General features: G+C 41.1%; 1 protein-coding gene across 1 annotated transcript in view; it reads left to right on the top strand.

Moving 5' to 3' along the window:
• The window catches only part of COL6A1 (collagen type VI alpha 1 chain), a 78,315-nt gene that overhangs the window by 47,458 nt on the left and 13,695 nt on the right, over positions 1–17,162 (top strand). The window contains exons 23-33 of the mRNA XM_063116063.1: positions 457–507; positions 613–648; positions 1,536–1,598; positions 3,870–3,935; positions 4,512–4,547; positions 5,120–5,156; positions 7,373–7,381; positions 10,036–10,169; positions 10,382–10,491; positions 13,925–14,111; positions 16,599–16,755. Of these exons, the coding sequence (XP_062972133.1) occupies positions 457–507; positions 613–648; positions 1,536–1,598; positions 3,870–3,935; positions 4,512–4,547; positions 5,120–5,156; positions 7,373–7,381; positions 10,036–10,169; positions 10,382–10,491; positions 13,925–14,111; positions 16,599–16,755 (886 nt within the window). The remainder of the gene's footprint in view (positions 1–456; positions 508–612; positions 649–1,535; positions 1,599–3,869; positions 3,936–4,511; positions 4,548–5,119; positions 5,157–7,372; positions 7,382–10,035; positions 10,170–10,381; positions 10,492–13,924; positions 14,112–16,598; positions 16,756–17,162) is intronic.

The following is a 17,162-nucleotide window of genomic DNA, read 5'->3' on the forward strand; positions in this document are numbered from 1 at the left end:
TCAAAATGCTGGTTATTGCTTTTAAAGATCTAAGTGGTTTCAAATCAGGAAATTGATAGGGCCATCTTCTGTTGTATGATCTTGTTATTGGGAAAGGCCTTTTGGGGTGATCTGTCCCATCTGAGCCGTGGTTGATGGGGAGGCACTCTCAATTGTGGCACCCACGTTTTGGAACACTCTGCTTTCGCAAGATAGGCAAGGCCTCCTCTCTGGTGTCATATCCCTGCCTCCCCAAAACATTTTGTTTAGGCAGACTTTGGCCTGCATGTTGGTTGATTAAGCTGATTGTCTTCTGGGGATTGTTAATATTTTATGTGATATTTTATTTGGTAGGGATCTTTTCATTGCTTTTATGTGACTGCCAATTTTTCATATGTCAGCTGAAAATTTTGGAAATTATAAATATCCTTAATAGACTCAACTTTGACTTCTACTGACTTCTCAACTTCTTCCTAGGGAGAAGATGGCCCACCAGGAAATGGTACAGACGGTTTCCCTGGCTTCCCAGTGAGTTTCATTCAAAAATGCCAAAACTTTAGATAGAACATTATACAAACTTGTTACCATTTATGTTCTTCTGATTTAACTTCCTATCTTCCTTCTCTTCCCAAGGGATATCCTGGCATCAGAGGTGCCCCCGGAGTTAATGTAAGTCTTAGTCTCAACCTCAAACCGCCTTCCTTCCCTAAATTAAGCAATTTAAACTGAAAAGCAGGATGTTGGCAAACTTCTCCAAGCTGAGGCTTAGGGAAGAACTTTTAGGGCTTGGAAAGCTCACCTTAAAGGTGAGGGAAGCTTTCCCTAAATTTCTTCTCCAGCTCAGATTAAAATAAATGATCTAGAGCAGATCTTCCAGCTTCCCTGTTCCCACCAGGTTTGGGTGCCAGAGGCACCAGCCCATTCCCAACGTATACTCCACTTCCTTTCCTGACCAGTGCCAGCTATTGCTCTCAGAAGGACTATATTTCCTAAGTACGCTGCTAATCAATGTGTGAGAGTTGCATAGAAGGAAGGGAAAAAATCTCTCTTCCCATGCTCACTACTGCTACATCTGCCACCAGTGAAGGGGGTGATTTGGAGAGGATGGAGGCTGCAGTGAACATTGGCAGGGGTATGGGTGGGCACTCTTCTGAGCTCTTAGATGGACTTGGGAAGATCTTATGAATTCCAAGGTTGAATTAATCCAGTACAAAATTGAGAGAGCTCATTATCTGAACTGAAATACCTTTCCTTGGCTGACAGTCCTATTGCAGACTTAAATAATAGTATATGAGAGGCTATATCCACATCCCCCCCAATTGCCCCCAAAATGTTCAGTGCATTGGAATGTAGCTTAGAAACAATTCCAATGGACCAAATTAATTTGGAAACCATCTGGTGACTTTTCCCTGCATGCAGCTGACCACTCCGTCAAGAAGAGAGAGTGCTGTGGTTGCCCTGACCCATAAGCAAGTGTCATTCATTGTTGACTGCAGAAGTCTGTTCTACCCGGTTTGTATGCTTCCACTAGATGGTCTTTGCTCTGTCCTTTTCAGGGTACTAAAGGCTATCCTGGTCCAAAAGGTGATGAAGGAGAGATTGGAGACCCTGGGCTGGAAGTAAGTAAAGAATGGGATATATGATACTTGTCAGAAGTTGACTAGACAATGTGGACATATACGTCTGCTTCTGGCTCACCTGCACTCTTTGCCAATTTGTTCCTGGTCCAAATTCAAAGTGCTGCTTTTAACCTGTAAAACTCTACTTGGCATTGGACCCCAATACCTTGAGGACTGCCTCTATCCATATGAACTTCCCCAGTTTCTGAGGTCAGCTTCAGAGGCCATTCTCCGTGTGCCCCCTCCAAGGGAAGCTAGGTGGAGGGCAGTTCAGTAACAGACCTTTTTGGTGATAGTGCTCAATGTTCTCCCAAAGGAAGCCCATCTGGTGTTGACACTGGCCATTCTACACCTGCCTTTTTTCCAGGAATCATCCCGGGATCATCCATGTGCATGCAAGGGGATCCCAGGAGCAGGCAGGGACGATGCCTCCATTTTCCTGGGATAATCCTTAGGTATAGAAAGGGCCACTGTTATCTTTTCAGTACCAGATGAAGACATAATTAATTTACCAGGCATTTTGGATATTAGTTACGGCCTAGTGGTTCGGACCTCTTTTCTAGCGTTCACTCTAGATTGTGGGGAGGGATTTTGTGTATTGTGAATGAACACTTTTTGTATTCAATTGTTTTTTGACTATATTTTTATGCTCTTTATTTTTATTTATTTTATTTATATTTATATTATTGTGCTGGTTATATTGATTTTGGGGTTCCCCCCCCCTTATATTAATTATGGATTTCTTTATTGTGTGTACGTTGCTTTGGGCAGATTCCAATAGATGCTTTTTATACCCTGTGCTTCATTTGCACCCCTGTTTCCACTGCTTGTGCAACATCAATTTGGTGCTTTTGGGGAAACTGGAAACGAGCGAAAAGGCTCATTTCTGGAAGGAGGCAGGTTGGTGGAGCTCACATGATGGACCTCCATCAACCTGCATCCTCCCAGAAACTGGGAGCCCCACTCATTTGGGGGCTTTCTCTAGGAACTGCTAAAATCTCCTTCACGTAAATGGTTGTTCCCACTTGCACAACATCATCAGTAGGACCCATTACCTGTGGAAGGGAATTGGTGGGGCAGAAGGGAATTTGTAGGAATTAAAGTTCCCTATTGGAGTCTGCCCTTTGAGACTTCTTTTTCTGGTGGGAAGTATAATAATAATAATAATAATAATAATAATAATAATAATAATAATAATAATAATAATAATAATATAATGGCACATACAATTGTAGCCTTAATATGTTTTACAAAACTTGTAGCTTTATGTCTTGCATTTGGCAATCCCCTGAAGTTGTCTTTAATTGTAGTAAATAGCTTCTTATTGAGGAACCATAGAATATTGTGTACCTTGCCCGTTGCATTAACATCTGTCATTATGCGTATAGGGCTAGTTGGAAGTATGTGTTTGGTTTGGGATAGCAAAATCTACAGCAGACTGAAGAGCTGCAGAAAGATCTCTCTAAACTGGGGCAATGAAATTCAGTGTAAATGTAAAATATACGTTGGGACAGAAAATCCTAAATTCCTATACATACTGGTTGGGTCTGAACCAGCTGTGACATTTCAGGAAAGAGATCAGAAAAAGTCAAGATGGATAAATGTACTTCACACAAGAGTGCATAGTCAAATTGTGAGATTTACTAATACAAGACAACTTTAAAACATAATTAAACAATTCATGTAGAATAAGATTATCAATGGCTGTTAGTCATGATTATTAGGAAAGGGACTGAAAATACAATGGGCAGTGTTATATAAGAGAGAGAGAGAGAGAGAGAGAGGCTGCATATTGAATATTGTGTACAGTTCTCATTCTAAAAGGGAGCAATCAAAATCCACAAGTGGTTGGAGTACCTTCTCTGGAAAAAGACTGTAGCATTTGGGGATTACACACACACACACACACACACACACACACACACACACACACACACACACAAAGGAAATGATGGAGTTTTATAAAATTATGAAGAACAGGGCATTAGTATTTCATGCAATGCGTAACCTATAAAACTCACTGCCACACTTTATGGGAGGGAGCTTTCAGAGGTAGTAATAAAAACAATTTGGGACTTATTTGAGTGTTATTTCATCAGAGGTATAGCAGAAAGGGTAACATATGGAAAATGTGATGTGTACAGAAACCGATCATCCGCATTCAGGTAAAGGGAACACCTGGCTAATCCTTCTAACATAAATATCTTCTCTAACAGAGCTAATATTGTGGCCCACCTATATATGGAAATGAATGTCTTTCTTTTCCTTCAGAGCAACACCACTGGGATCAGAGGCATGAAAGGAGCCAAAGGGTACAGAGGACCGGAGGGCACGCCAGTAAGTAATTGTGGTTATGAAAGAGCGGAACACCCATTTCATGATAGCTAAACAGGGTAGGCCAGGGGTGGGGGACTTCTTCCGCCCTCCGCCTGAGGTCTGCATTTCCTTGGGGGCAAACTGTTGGAGGTTGCATGCCGGCCGTGGTGGGGCTGCTGCCAAAGCTGGGCACCCCACAAATCCATACACACACAGACACAGACCCACGCTTGGTCCCCATTTATCCATTTCTCTTATGCACATTGGCTCCCATCCAATTAAACTTACCGCAACAAGAGAAATAGAACCTAAGTTAGTTGCAAATATTTAGTAATGATTAAGTGAATTGGGATAATTATCTGACATGAATTATATCAAGTGGTCACCTAATGAACATAACTCTTTTTACCAAAGTACATGGTAATTCCGTCAATGAACAAATTCAAACATGGCGGTGTCATTTCATCAGCCATTGGGGCATCATGGGACTCTGCCAGACTTTGGGTCACAGCTGTCTTTTGCATCGCTTCCCCTCTGGAATTTGTCTGATGTAACTGAGGGTTCTCTTGGCACTTCTCTAATAGTTTTGTTTTGCAGGGACCTCCAGGACCCATAGGCCCTCCAGGACCAGATGTGAGTGCAACTCATCTTATATGGTGTCTGTCATTCTCTATGTTATGAAGCATGGAGGGCTAAAAGAGTCTGGTGGGAAGTATTCAGCAAAGCCAAGCAGAGCAGATGTTCACTACAGTATTATATAAACAGTGGATTTGTTTTAAGCTCATTATCTTCTATGCTTTGGTCAGCTAGGAAGGAACAACTTCAAATGTGGCAGATCAAGTTCTCATTTTTTCAAGGAAGTCATGGGCCTTACCTATTCTCAATAACAAGGATCCATGGCTTTAGTCCAAAATAAAGAGTAAAATGATGGTGTGATCTTTTCTATTGGAAATATCTGTCTTTACTTCTTGTATATTGTTCAATGCTCCACAAATGCTGACGGCCCTCTCAGGAAAAGCCCTTGAAAACATGCTATGCTTTATGTGCTATAGGTTTCCAGAATTTTGCTTGCTGAATTCACTGTAAACATGACAGGGGGTATTTTCTATGTCTGGTCCTACAGTTGAAGGACCTGGCTAATTGGGGACAGAAATTCTTTATCTCCAGCATCTGGATGAGGCCAACTTTTCTTCCTTTGTTTTTAGGAATGCGAAATTTTAGATATCATCATGAGAATGTGTTGTAAGTATTTGACTTCAACTCTTGCCAAACCAACCATAACCATGCCAGAAACCATGATACCATACCAAGTAATGGCAGCCTGTTGGCTTTACTAAACCATCACCCCAATTTGGCCTGGAAGAAGGTGGCCTTTCAGATTCCCTGGTGCCAGGTCACTTATTTAAAGGGCAATACTAGCAGCTCGAACTGAGCCTGGGAAATACCTGGTAGCCAGTGAAGCTTTTTCAGTACTGGAATTGGATATTACAAGAGCATAGGTAACTGTAGTCAGGTCATCTCTTTGCAAGAAAGGGTGTAGCTGTTGCACCAACTAAAGCTGTTAGAAAGCAGTGCAATCTGCTGTTGCCACCTGGACTTATAGCAACAATGTTGGATCAAGCAGTTTCACCAAGTGGCTAAACTGGTTCCTAAGAAAAGAACAATCCAATCCAGAACAGGCTTAATATCACTTCCTAGGATTGAGAAACCTTCCACCAACAGTATCTCTGTCTTAACTGGATTGAGCTTCAGTTCGTTTGTTTGTTTAATACATTTCTATACTGACCTATAGCTGAAGCTTTCTGGGTGGTTCATTACAATTAGCACTTATTCAACACATTACTGACCTCTTGTAGTAGATAAACACCAGGAGAGATAATATAGCCTTTCAGCAATACTAGGTGGATCCACTTGCTTTCAGCCAAGAGGAGAACTCCAGAAAGAAACCATGGTTGATACTATCAAATGCTGCTGAGAGGTCCAGGTGAATCAATAGGACACAATATGCCTCTCATCACCTCCCCACCTAGCAAAAAATATTATTTCTTCGACACAATCTCTCCTACTAAGTAGGCTTCCAAATCTAGGGTGACCCTATGAAAAGGAGGACAGGGCTCCTGTATCTTTAACAGTTGCATAGAAAAGGGGATTTCGGCAGGCGTCATTTGTATATACGGAGAACCTGGTGAAATTCCCTCTTCATCACAACAGTTAAAGCTGCAGGAGCTATACTGCAGCTATACTGTGACCAGATTTAAAAGAGGGCAGGGCACTGCAGCTTTAACTGTTGTGATAAAGAGGAAATTTCACCAGGTTCCCCATATATACAAATGACGCCTGCTGAAATTCCCTTTTCAATACAACTGTTAAAGATACAGGAGCCCTGTCCTCGTTTTCATAGGGTCACCCTACCAAATATGTACTTTCCAGTTTTAAAGTAGACTTGCTATTGATCTGTTTCCATCTGCCTCCTCTTGTCATTGTCCCAATTATTTCATCATGCATAGCTTTCTGGAAGCCCAGGGAGCCAATTCTGCTCTGGCTGGTAGAAAAGGATGCCTAGAAGAGATTGTGCTAATTGCCCAAGTCATATGAGTTTCAGAAATCAATCAGGGTTTTGACAGCAGTGCAAGGCCTGTGGACTGGAAAATCCTCCAGAACCATCTGATTAAACCCAGAGGAGTTCTTGCTTCTTATCTACCTCTAACCCAATTTTAAAAAGTTATTGGCACAACCCAATATTGAGAGGGACTATTACTGCACCAGCACTTTATCTCCTGTGTGTACCCAAGGGAAAGTACCCTGGGACCTGATTCTTTGTCCCGCTGCCTTGGCAAAGCAGTACAAAGAATCGGGCTGCAAATGTGTTTTTATTATTTATATTTTGGAACTAATAAATGGTTCTACCTACTATTTGGATATCAAGCAAGCAAACTATTACTTTCATTCCATAAATGGCAAAGAAATGATAAGAGCAATTTTTACAATTTTTGGAAAAGGCCTCCTTCCGTACATGCTACTTGCATGCCATTTTTAACTAGTTGAGCAACTCTCTTATGTTTGTATAGCACTGTAAGTTGGGATTTCTTGTATATATTCTCTTCCAAAACATCCTTGTTTGGAAGTCAACAAGGGAGTTGGTTAAACTGCAGATACATCAGGCATTCATAAAATTGGCACGCATGTGTAAAGGCTTTCAGCATTTTGATTATATTTCTTTCTTTTCTATTTGCTAAACAGCATATTCTGTAAGTGAGAAAGAAATTAATATCTGAGACCTGGGAAACATTTTAAAGTTTACCTAATATGAAAGGAAACATTTTTAACGGTTTTATGCTATGCTTTTTTCCTGATCAGAAATGCTGTATGCATTTAATTTCAGCGTTCTTTAGGTTTGCAATGTGTGTATAAAGCATTGATTCTCAGTATATTGTGTTTTCCCCCTTCCTTTCTCCTAGCTTGCTGTGGTGAGTGTCATTTTTCCAATTTCTTTAACAACGTAGTTTCGTTTTTCTTTAACCACCCTCTAGCGTCATCATTAAGGTTTAGTTGAGGGAGGGTCACTCTTCATGCTGCCTGCTGCTTCATGCGGCCACCTATCACCATCACCCTGGCGTCAGCCCATTGCAATTGCTGCTTGCTGCCACAATTTTAAATAGTTAAATTGGCCACCATGTCTAAAACGCTGGTTTTATTCCGGTGCCAAGTGAAAACATGGCTTTTTAACAAAGCTTTTAATGGTTAAATTCACTAAGATGGCACATTGTTTTAACGGTGTTAATTGTTTTACTGCTTTTAAATTATATATTGTTTTAACTTGGTTTATGGTTTAATTAGTTTTTAGCTGTGTATACTGTTTTATACTGTATGCTTTTATCTGTACGCCACCCTGAGAACTTAATGATATAGGGCGGGGTATAAATGTTATAAATAATAAATAAATAATAAATAAAACTAGCTGCCATATCTATACATGCATGTTGGTATCCCAGAGATGCATGAACAGCCCTTCTAATTATCATTATTATTATTATTATTATTATTATTATTATTATTATTATTATTATATTTATTTGTATCCCACCTTTTGCCCATTATTGGGCCTCAAGGCGGCCTTTCAAAATTTAAACATATACATTTTAAAACCTATGAATAGAAATATATTCCAATATTAAAAATATATTCCACTATTAAAACAAAACATTTAAAATACATGACAATTTTAAAAGTCCTTAGCACAGATGGAGGCCCAGGTTAATCACCAAAGTCCTGCTGGAACAAAAATGTTTTTGCCTGCCTCCGAAAGCACATCAAGGAGGGAGCCAGTCTAGCTTCCCTGGGAAGAGAGTTCCAGAGCACCGGAGCAGCCACCGAGAAGGCCCTCTTCCACGTTCCCATCCAGGCGCGCCTGTGATGGTGGTGGGATTGAAAGAAGGGCTTCCCCAGAAGACATCAAAGCACTTGCAGGCTCATAAGGGAGAATACAGTCTTTCAGATAACCTGGACCCAAGCTGTACAGGGTTTTATAGGTCATAGCCAACACTTTGAATTGTGCCCGGAAACAGACTGTAAGCCAGTGGAGCTGTTTTAACAGGGGAGTTGTCTGCTCCCTGTAACTAGTCCCGGTCAACAATCTGGCTGCAGCTCTTTGAACCAGCTGGAGTTTCCGAACACTCTTTAAAGGCAGCCCCACGTAGAGCGCGTTACAGTAATCCAATTGGGATGTAACTAAGGCATGTGTCACCATGGCCAGGTCCGACATCTCTAGGAACGGGCGCAGCTGGAGCACTAGCTTTAACTGTGCAGATGCACTCCTGGCCACTGCCGAAACCTGGGCATCCAGGCTCAGGGCTGAATCCAGAAGTGCACCCAAGCTGCGGACCTGTGTCTTCAGGGATCCAGCACAAGCTGAATCTCTATTCCCTGATCTGTCTTTTGACTGACCAGGAGCAGGGACATTAAATGTAGAAATGCAGTGTAGATTAAGTTAACCAGGAAAAACACATTCTTTCATTGTCAGTAAGTGCTTTGGTAAGTGTTAACATTGATTATTACATTGCTTTGCTGTTGCCAATTTGACAATTAATACTTGCGCTGTGTGGCCCACAGAGAAAATTATCTAATACTTTCTCACCTAATAAATTACCTAATACTTTATCCATGAACAATAATTTAGGCTTACAGGTATTATAGATCAATATATCTCTTAAATTTTGTTTGCATTTATGTTAGGCAACAAAAGGCCATGTTAACATCCAAGTACATCCTTAAGTAAACACCGATATTTTTATTTAGAACACAAAATTTATTAGACTAGCCTTCAAATGTTCATGGAATCACCATCCAATCCAATGTATTTTGTTGGTTCCTGGTTGCAAATACTTCCTTCTGTCCCTATTTATTGCTTATAACCCTTTTCAAGCATTTCAAAGGGTATCCTCTAACATAAACTTGATTTGTTAAAATATCAGCCTTTTTACCTAAAGATATCACTATGATTTCATAAACTAACCATCTGAGAATAAAGCAAATTACACTTAATATGTGCAGGATGGTAACTATCATACCTCAAATAAGAATTAGAAGTTCCCGCCACCCCTCAGGCATCCATTCTTAACACAAATCTCAACATCAAGGAAATTCAGCACTGATTTGTTGTAATTAATTCAAATTTAATAACCTAATGTTTGTCATTTATGTATTATGTTATAGAGTGGCTAAGTGTTTTTAATTTTTGTGTTTTTAATTTTTGTTACTATAAAATGTGTTTTCATAAACTAGAAAGAGAAAAAAACCATGATTTGAAGTAGATTTGCAATTTATAGTTTGTGCTAACTGTAATTTGAGTACTGCTCTGCCTCTGGATATATTGGGAGAGTGGAGTGCAGACTGTACATGATGACTTGCCTGTGCATTTAGAAATGCTAAGCACAGCTGAGTTCTAAACTATGCTTAGCACAAATCATGTTTTGACATGTCTGAATTGAGGCTGAAATCAGCAAGAACACCGCTAGCATTTAGTAGCGCTATAACAGCGATCAAAGGGTTCAGCATCTAGAAGATATAAAGTATTCATACTACTACGCCTGCTTCTATGCTGTGGCCCTGTGCTTTGTTACAGAGTGCAAGTGTGGTCCCGTCGACGTGCTGTTTGTTCTGGACAGCTCAGAGAGCATTGGCCTGCAGAACTTCCAGATTGCTAAGGATTTCATCGTTAAGGTCATTGACAGACTGATCAAAGATGAACATGTGACGGTAAGGCTTGCATGAGTCACATCTACTAGAAAGAACTGAAGCTCGCTTTCAAAACGCGCAGCATAGTCAAAAGAAACAATCCCAAGAATCCCATCTGGCCCAAAACATGTTGCCAACACATTTCCCAAACGTTACAAACCTTCCTTGATGTCTTTCACTATGATAACATTTGGCCTAAAAAAATAATTTGATCTCTAACTTTTCTTTAACAGTTTGCTCAAGGAGAATCCCACGTTGGTGTTGTGCAGTACAGCCATGACAATACCCAGGAACTGGTAGCCATGGGAGCTAACAACATTGGTAACATTGGAGCCTTCAAGGAGTAAGTTTAGTTCAGATGTCAGTGAGCTACAGAGGAGTCCTTGTGCTCCGTTTTATATGTGACACCTCTACATGACTGTCACAGGAACAGCTATGCCGTGAGCTGTATGTGGAAGGGAGACCAGGACCCATCGTGCACCCCATTCCTGTCCCTTCCAAGGACCTTTCCCCTGCCACCAGGTAGAAGTCTTTGTTTTCCCTGGATGCCCCCACCAAGCAGCCTGGGTTTCTTGTAAACATCTTGATGTGTTTTGCTTTTAGAGGTGGAATAGGGTGCAACAAGCAACACAATTTTAAATGTTTACTGAAAAACTCTTACTATTAGGAAAAAAGGGTTTTAACGTCTGAATGATTATGACATATGTGCCCACAAGCGTAGCAGTGTAGTGGAGCCAGAGCTTCCAGGTGTGCAATGTCACCCCCACCCCACCCTTTCAGACTTCCCTGTTGCCCCTGAGTTTAGCTGCAACCTCACAGTAGCTGGGAATTATCTCAGCAACCTGTTATAATGCAAAGTATTATTATTATTATTATTATTATTATTATTATTATTATTATTATTATTATTTATTTATATAGCACCATCAATGTACATGGTGCTGTACAGAGTAAAACAGTAAATAGCGAGACCCTGCCGCATAGGCTTACATGCTAATAAAATCATAATAAAACAATAAGGAGGGGAAGAGAAAGCAAACAGGCACAGGGTAGGGTAAACAGGCACTGGGTAGGGTAAAACTAACAGTATAAAGTCAGAACAAAATCAAGTTTTAAAAGCTTTAGGAAAAAGAAAAGTTTTTAGCTGAGCTTTAAAAGCTGTGGTTGAACTTGTAGTTCTCAAATGTTCTGGAAGAGTGTTCCAGGCATAAGGGGCAGCATCTGGAGGCTTGGGTCATAGCTAGACTTAAGGTTTATCCCTGGATCATCCTGGGGTCAAACCTGTTCATCTAGGTGACACACAGGGGATCCAGTGCTCAGGCAGGGGCAAACCCTGGATGATCCCAGGATAAACCTTAGGTCTAGCTGTGGCCTTGGTCTTAAATGAGCAATTAAGACCAATTAGCTTTACAAAACACCATTCACTATCACCATTCAGCTGTGTAAGTAAATTATATTTAACACGTAAAACAGAACATGACAAAAAGTCGATGTCTGGTCCTATTAATTAATCCAAAGTAGAAATCGGCTTATCCATACACGTCCTCCACAAAAACACTTCCTTTCCAATTCTTAAAATCTGGATTTCCCCATAAAGTTAATTTTGTATGAGAGTACGGATCAAAATGTAATTGGCATGATATTGTACGCCACCCTTCTCCAGTGGCCAAGATTGTGGGAGGGGGGTATTTATTCTAATATGTCAAGAACCGAGTGACATTCATTTGAGAAGAGGTTCTAACCATAAGGATTCCAGAATTGACCAGGGTGGCAAATCTAAACGAAGTGGTAAAGACCAAAATTTAGTACATGCGAATAGATAGGCCTGATGGTACAAAGCAAGATCTGGAAAACCAAATCCAGCTTCTTTAATTGGAAGCTGTATCCATTTCAAGGATATCTGAGGTGGGGTAGGACCCCAGAAGAATTTCTGAAATAAAGCATTAAGTTGTTGAATGTATTTACCAGGTATAAGTAAAGGAATCCCATACATAACATAGACGTTTGAGACATAATATTAATCTTAAGTGTGTTGACTTAACCCCACAGTCTCAACTTTAATGGTGCCCATCTGTCTATATCTCGTGCAATCTCACTAATCAGTTTATTCAAATTCATTTTGAACAATTGAGATAAATCTCTGAGAATAAGTATTCCTAGATAGGTAATAAAAGCAGGGCACCATCGAAATTGACCAATAGGCAACACACTAGGAAAAATGCTATCTCCAGTCAGCATCAGTACTTACTTTGACCAATTAATTGAATAACCAGACAGATCACCAAAAGTATTAATCAATTTCATCAAAGCAGGAATAGATGCCTGGAGTTTAGAAATAAACAATAAAATATCAACGTAAAGAATTATTTTAAATTCTAAGTCAGCATGTACAAACCCGTGAATACTACTATTCTGTCTAATGGCAAAGCCAGGGTTTCCAAAAACAGATCAAATAGCAATGGGGAAAGCGGACACCCTTGCCTAGTACCTTGCCCAAGCATGAAGAAAGCCGACAGCGACAATCAGCTAATGGTCATAACTTTTGCTCTTGGGGATGAATATAAAATTCTAACCTTCAAAAATCCCATTAGAAAACAAAAATTACTCAATGTAGTAAATTTCCAATGAATTTTGTCGAAGGCCTTCTCAGCGTCCAAGGAGACCATGGCCATCTGGTCAATTCTTTCTGTATTTAAAGCTATCAGATCCACAACAAATCTCAAAGTATAAGCCACCTGCCTGCTTTTAATAAATTCCACTTGATCTGGTCCAACCAATGTTGTAATGACTTGTTGCAATCTATCAGCTAAAATTGCTGTTCATATTTTAATATCAATGTTTATTAGCAAAATCGGTCAATAATTAGCACAATTAGTATGATAAGCATCATTTAGCGATGAAGGAAGTGAACCCGTTTCAGCTATATATTTGTAAAGTTGATAAAGTTCTGGAGCTAGAAAAGTAGAAAATGTCTTATACCATTCAATTGGGAACCCATCTGGACACCTAGCCTTGTCAGAGGTGAAAAATGCTAGGACTGGTTTGCTGATATGTATCAACACAGCTGTTGTTGAATTTTTGGACTCCTCTGGGGGGCGTAGCTATGGGGGCTGTCATAATGAATGCCTTCACTTCAAAATTTACCACTACAAACAAAACCATAAGAGCAAAAAGGTAAGAAAATAACCAGGGTCAATGCATCCAGCTAGCTAGAGGGTGACATTTTCCCAGGTCTTTCCAGCAATATCTTTCTCTCAGTTCTCAGCTTTTCCAAGGACTCAGCTTCTCCCCAGCATTTAACACAGGGGTGGGTAACTTCAGAGGATCCAGGGGCAATTTCCTTTTGCCAGAGCCCACCCCAGACTTCCCCCTCATCTGCCGAAATCACCGCTGCTACTGAATTGCCACCAAGACTTGACTGGTGCGCCCTTTAAAACAAGCTTTTGCACACTTTGTGTTAACATGAAAACGCGCCCTTTTTTGCCCCCAGTGCCACTGAGCTGCCGCTATTCAGCGACAATTGGGCAGCAGTGACTTGGGCAGCACAAAGAGGGCTGGGGAGCATAGGCAGCCTGTAGGCCCCATGTTGCCCACCCCTGCTTTAACATATTGCTAACCCAAAAATATTTAGGTATGTTGAGAGAACAAGCCAAGCTTCTCTGAGGTGAGGCAAGCCAAGAAAGGAGCCCCTGGGAGACGCGTTTAGATTTCTTTGCCAGGAAAGGAGTTTTGCTTCCAGCAGCAGATGCTGACCCTCACTGATGCTTGGTTGGAAGGGCTGTGAAGAACCTGCACTGGATCGCTGGCGGCACCTTTACTGGGGAGGCTCTTCAGTTCACCAAGGAGAACTTGCTGCGGCAGTTTCCCTCTGACAAAAGAGTGGCCATAGTCATCACCGATGGACGATCAGACATACTTCGAGACCGAACCCCACTCAATGTTCTCTGTGAAGTCAATACCCAGGTGAGATCAATATTAGGGAGGGTGCAAGAGGAGGGATAGGAAATGAGGGCTTGGGATCAATGTGTCTTCCTTCTGAGTAAAGATCAGGACAGCAGTATTAGGCTACACAGGAGACCAGGTGGGAATCTACACTGATGTTATTCTAACGTTTAGAATGGGTTACTGTGACGCACAGCGTCACGTGACCCTGGGTCTCTAATGTTGTAAATGAGTTGTACTTACTGGTTCTATTTCTTCGTTCCAGTGCAGCTACAGATTCATGTGCCTCGTTCTACCGGTAGTTTTCCTCTCCCTCTTCTCTGAGAGTAGCAGAGCTGCTGGGTTTGCTCCGCCCACTTCCTGTTCTCCTTCCTTCGCCCTGTTTGCTATCTTATCTGCTACAGCAGATAAAACACACCAGCGTTATACTGTGCAATCACTGACAATTGCATGCAAAGGACTCAGAAGTTTTCCACCTTAGAATCTGCTTTTATTGTGAAGTACTCCCATGCATCCTGCCTTAATTGTGCTCCTTTTGCAAAAGATTCGCCCGAGCCGCTGCTGTGGGCGTAGGAGCAGGATTTTAAACAAATGCTTACATCTGCATAAGCTTTATAGATAAAGACACCAAAATTGACACAGTAATTCAAATACCAAATTTGAATCAAATTGGGTCATCGGTTGATTTTTTATGATTTTTTTTAGACATTCCCCCCCTCTTTGCAAAGGAGCTGAGGAGCGCTCAAAGGATCACTGTAGCTGTGTGCAGGAAAATTAACAAGGGTCTCTGCTCCCAGTCCAAAACGGGGCTGCTGCTAAAACTTTTCAATTTGGTCTCCCATCCAAACCCTGACCAGACCCAGCCCAGCTTAGCTTCAGCAAAGTGGCTGGCTCCTATGCACCCAGGCAATTCCCTGGGACTGGTGTTAAGATGTTTTGGGAGGAGGTTTGTGTGTGCTTATGACTATTGCCCTGCACTGCTGGCTAGGAATGAGGCAGGCAGTAGGCGGAGCAAACCCAGCAACTCTGCTACTCTCAGAGAAGAGGGAGAACAACAGAAAGAATTGAACAATGTGCCCTGCAGTAACATTACAGCTAACGTTAAAAGTCACGCTAGTGTGCCCCATGATACAGAGAACCATGTTAGAAAGGGACACTAGCAACGTTATAAGACTAGTGTAGATCTGGCCCATCACTTGTGCAAACAGATGAGTGCAAGCCATCGAGGCGTGGGGAGAGTGATACTAGTATAGTCTAGTTTTAACTGTAAAGTTCCTGTATGTGATGGGGGTAAATGCCAGATACTTGGTGAAGGTTGATATTAATTCATCATTCTTAACATTTTAGAAGGTCAGTAGGAAGTATGCAAAAATTCTGACAAGGCAAGCTAGGATGAATCTTAAATAAGCTTCTTAATGAGATACATTCTGAAATTCACCAAGGCAGGCTGAATCAGGAAAGCTGGATCAAAAGAAAGTTTGGGGACATAATCCGTTCTTCTGCTACAACTCAGTTTCTGTCTAATTTCCATGAATTCAATCTAGTGTAACTCTTTGCTAGATTGATGACAGATTTTCTGGAAGGGAACTCTTCTTGGCATGACAGTCAGAGCATCTAATGCCAGTGCATGTTATTATCTCTCGGTTGGACTACTGTAACCTTCTTCTCAGTGGCCTTCGTCTCACATCAGTTCATTGGTTTCTGTTCACCACTCTGCTGCTATGATCATCTTCTTGGCCCGCCGCTCTGACCAGGTCACTCCACTTCTGAAATCTCTTCATTGGCTTCCAATTCACTCCAGAATCCAATATAAACTTCTTCTGCTGACCTTCAAAGCTCTTCACGGTCTAGCTCCTGCCTATCTCTCCTCTCTCATTTCACACTATCGCCCCGCTCGTGCTCTCCGCTCCTCTGACGCCATGCTTCTCGCCTGCCCAAGGACCTCCACTTCCCTTACTCGGCTCCGTCCTTTTTCTTCTGCTGCCCCTTACGCCTGGAACGCTCTTCCAGAACACTTGAGAACTCAATCACTGCTTTTAAAACTCAGCTAAAAACTTTTCTTTTCCCTATAGCTTTTAAATATTGAGTTTGTTCTGACTCTATACTGTTAGCTTCACCCTACCCGGTGCCTGTTTACACTTCCCTGCGCCTGTTTGCATTCTCCTTCCCTCTTTACTGTTTACTACAACTTATTAGATTGTAAGCCTATGCGGCAGGGTCTTGCTATTTACTGTGTTATCTGTACAGCACCATGTACATAGATGGTGCTATATAAATAAATAAATAAATAAATAAATAATAATAATAATAATAATATTAAAGTCCATAGCATAGGTACTAGAGTAATTCACTCATGTCAAATCACATTTGTCAAATCACTTTTATAAATTCTTCAAGTCAAGGATTAGTTTCATTCTATATTCTTTGGACTCTACCTGGGACATCAGAAAACATGTGTAATATTGGTTTTTAAGAGCATAAGCACTACAAATTTCTGTCACCCTCTAGGTGGTCCCAGTGGGTATTGGTGACCTTTACAGTGCTCCTCCAAACCCTGAGCAATTAATATCCATTTCCTGTGGAGGCTTGTCTATACAACGGGAAAACTTTGCTGAACTACTCGACGACACTTTCCTACAGAATGTTACCTCTGAGATATGCAAAGGTGGGTGAGACCATTTGGGGTTGGTGCTAGTTTGGGGGCAGTTGACGCTTGATTATGGGTTGGTGTGTGTCCAAGAAAATAGCCAATATATGTTCTCACTAATCACAATGAATACAAAAATGCTGGTGAGAAAATAAATGACTATAGAGACCTGGGATGGCTTTAGACAGCCATGTTTATTTGACTATACACTCTGCTAGTTCTTTAGTGACCCAGACAATTAAACATGTTATTCATCATTCTAAAAGAAAATATTTCATAATCCAAAATTGCTCATTTTTTCCAAATTTTCTGTGGGAAAACCAAAAGGTCCTTGGAAAAAAATGGGGAAACCCTTTCCCCCCCCCCCTGAATTTTTCCTTTTTCTCCCCTGAGCTTTCACATTCTACCTAATATATGCATTTTTG

Source organism: Elgaria multicarinata, chromosome 2 (assembly GCF_023053635.1).
Source record: "Elgaria multicarinata webbii isolate HBS135686 ecotype San Diego chromosome 2, rElgMul1.1.pri, whole genome shotgun sequence".
NCBI lineage: Eukaryota > Metazoa > Chordata > Lepidosauria > Squamata > Anguidae > Elgaria > Elgaria multicarinata.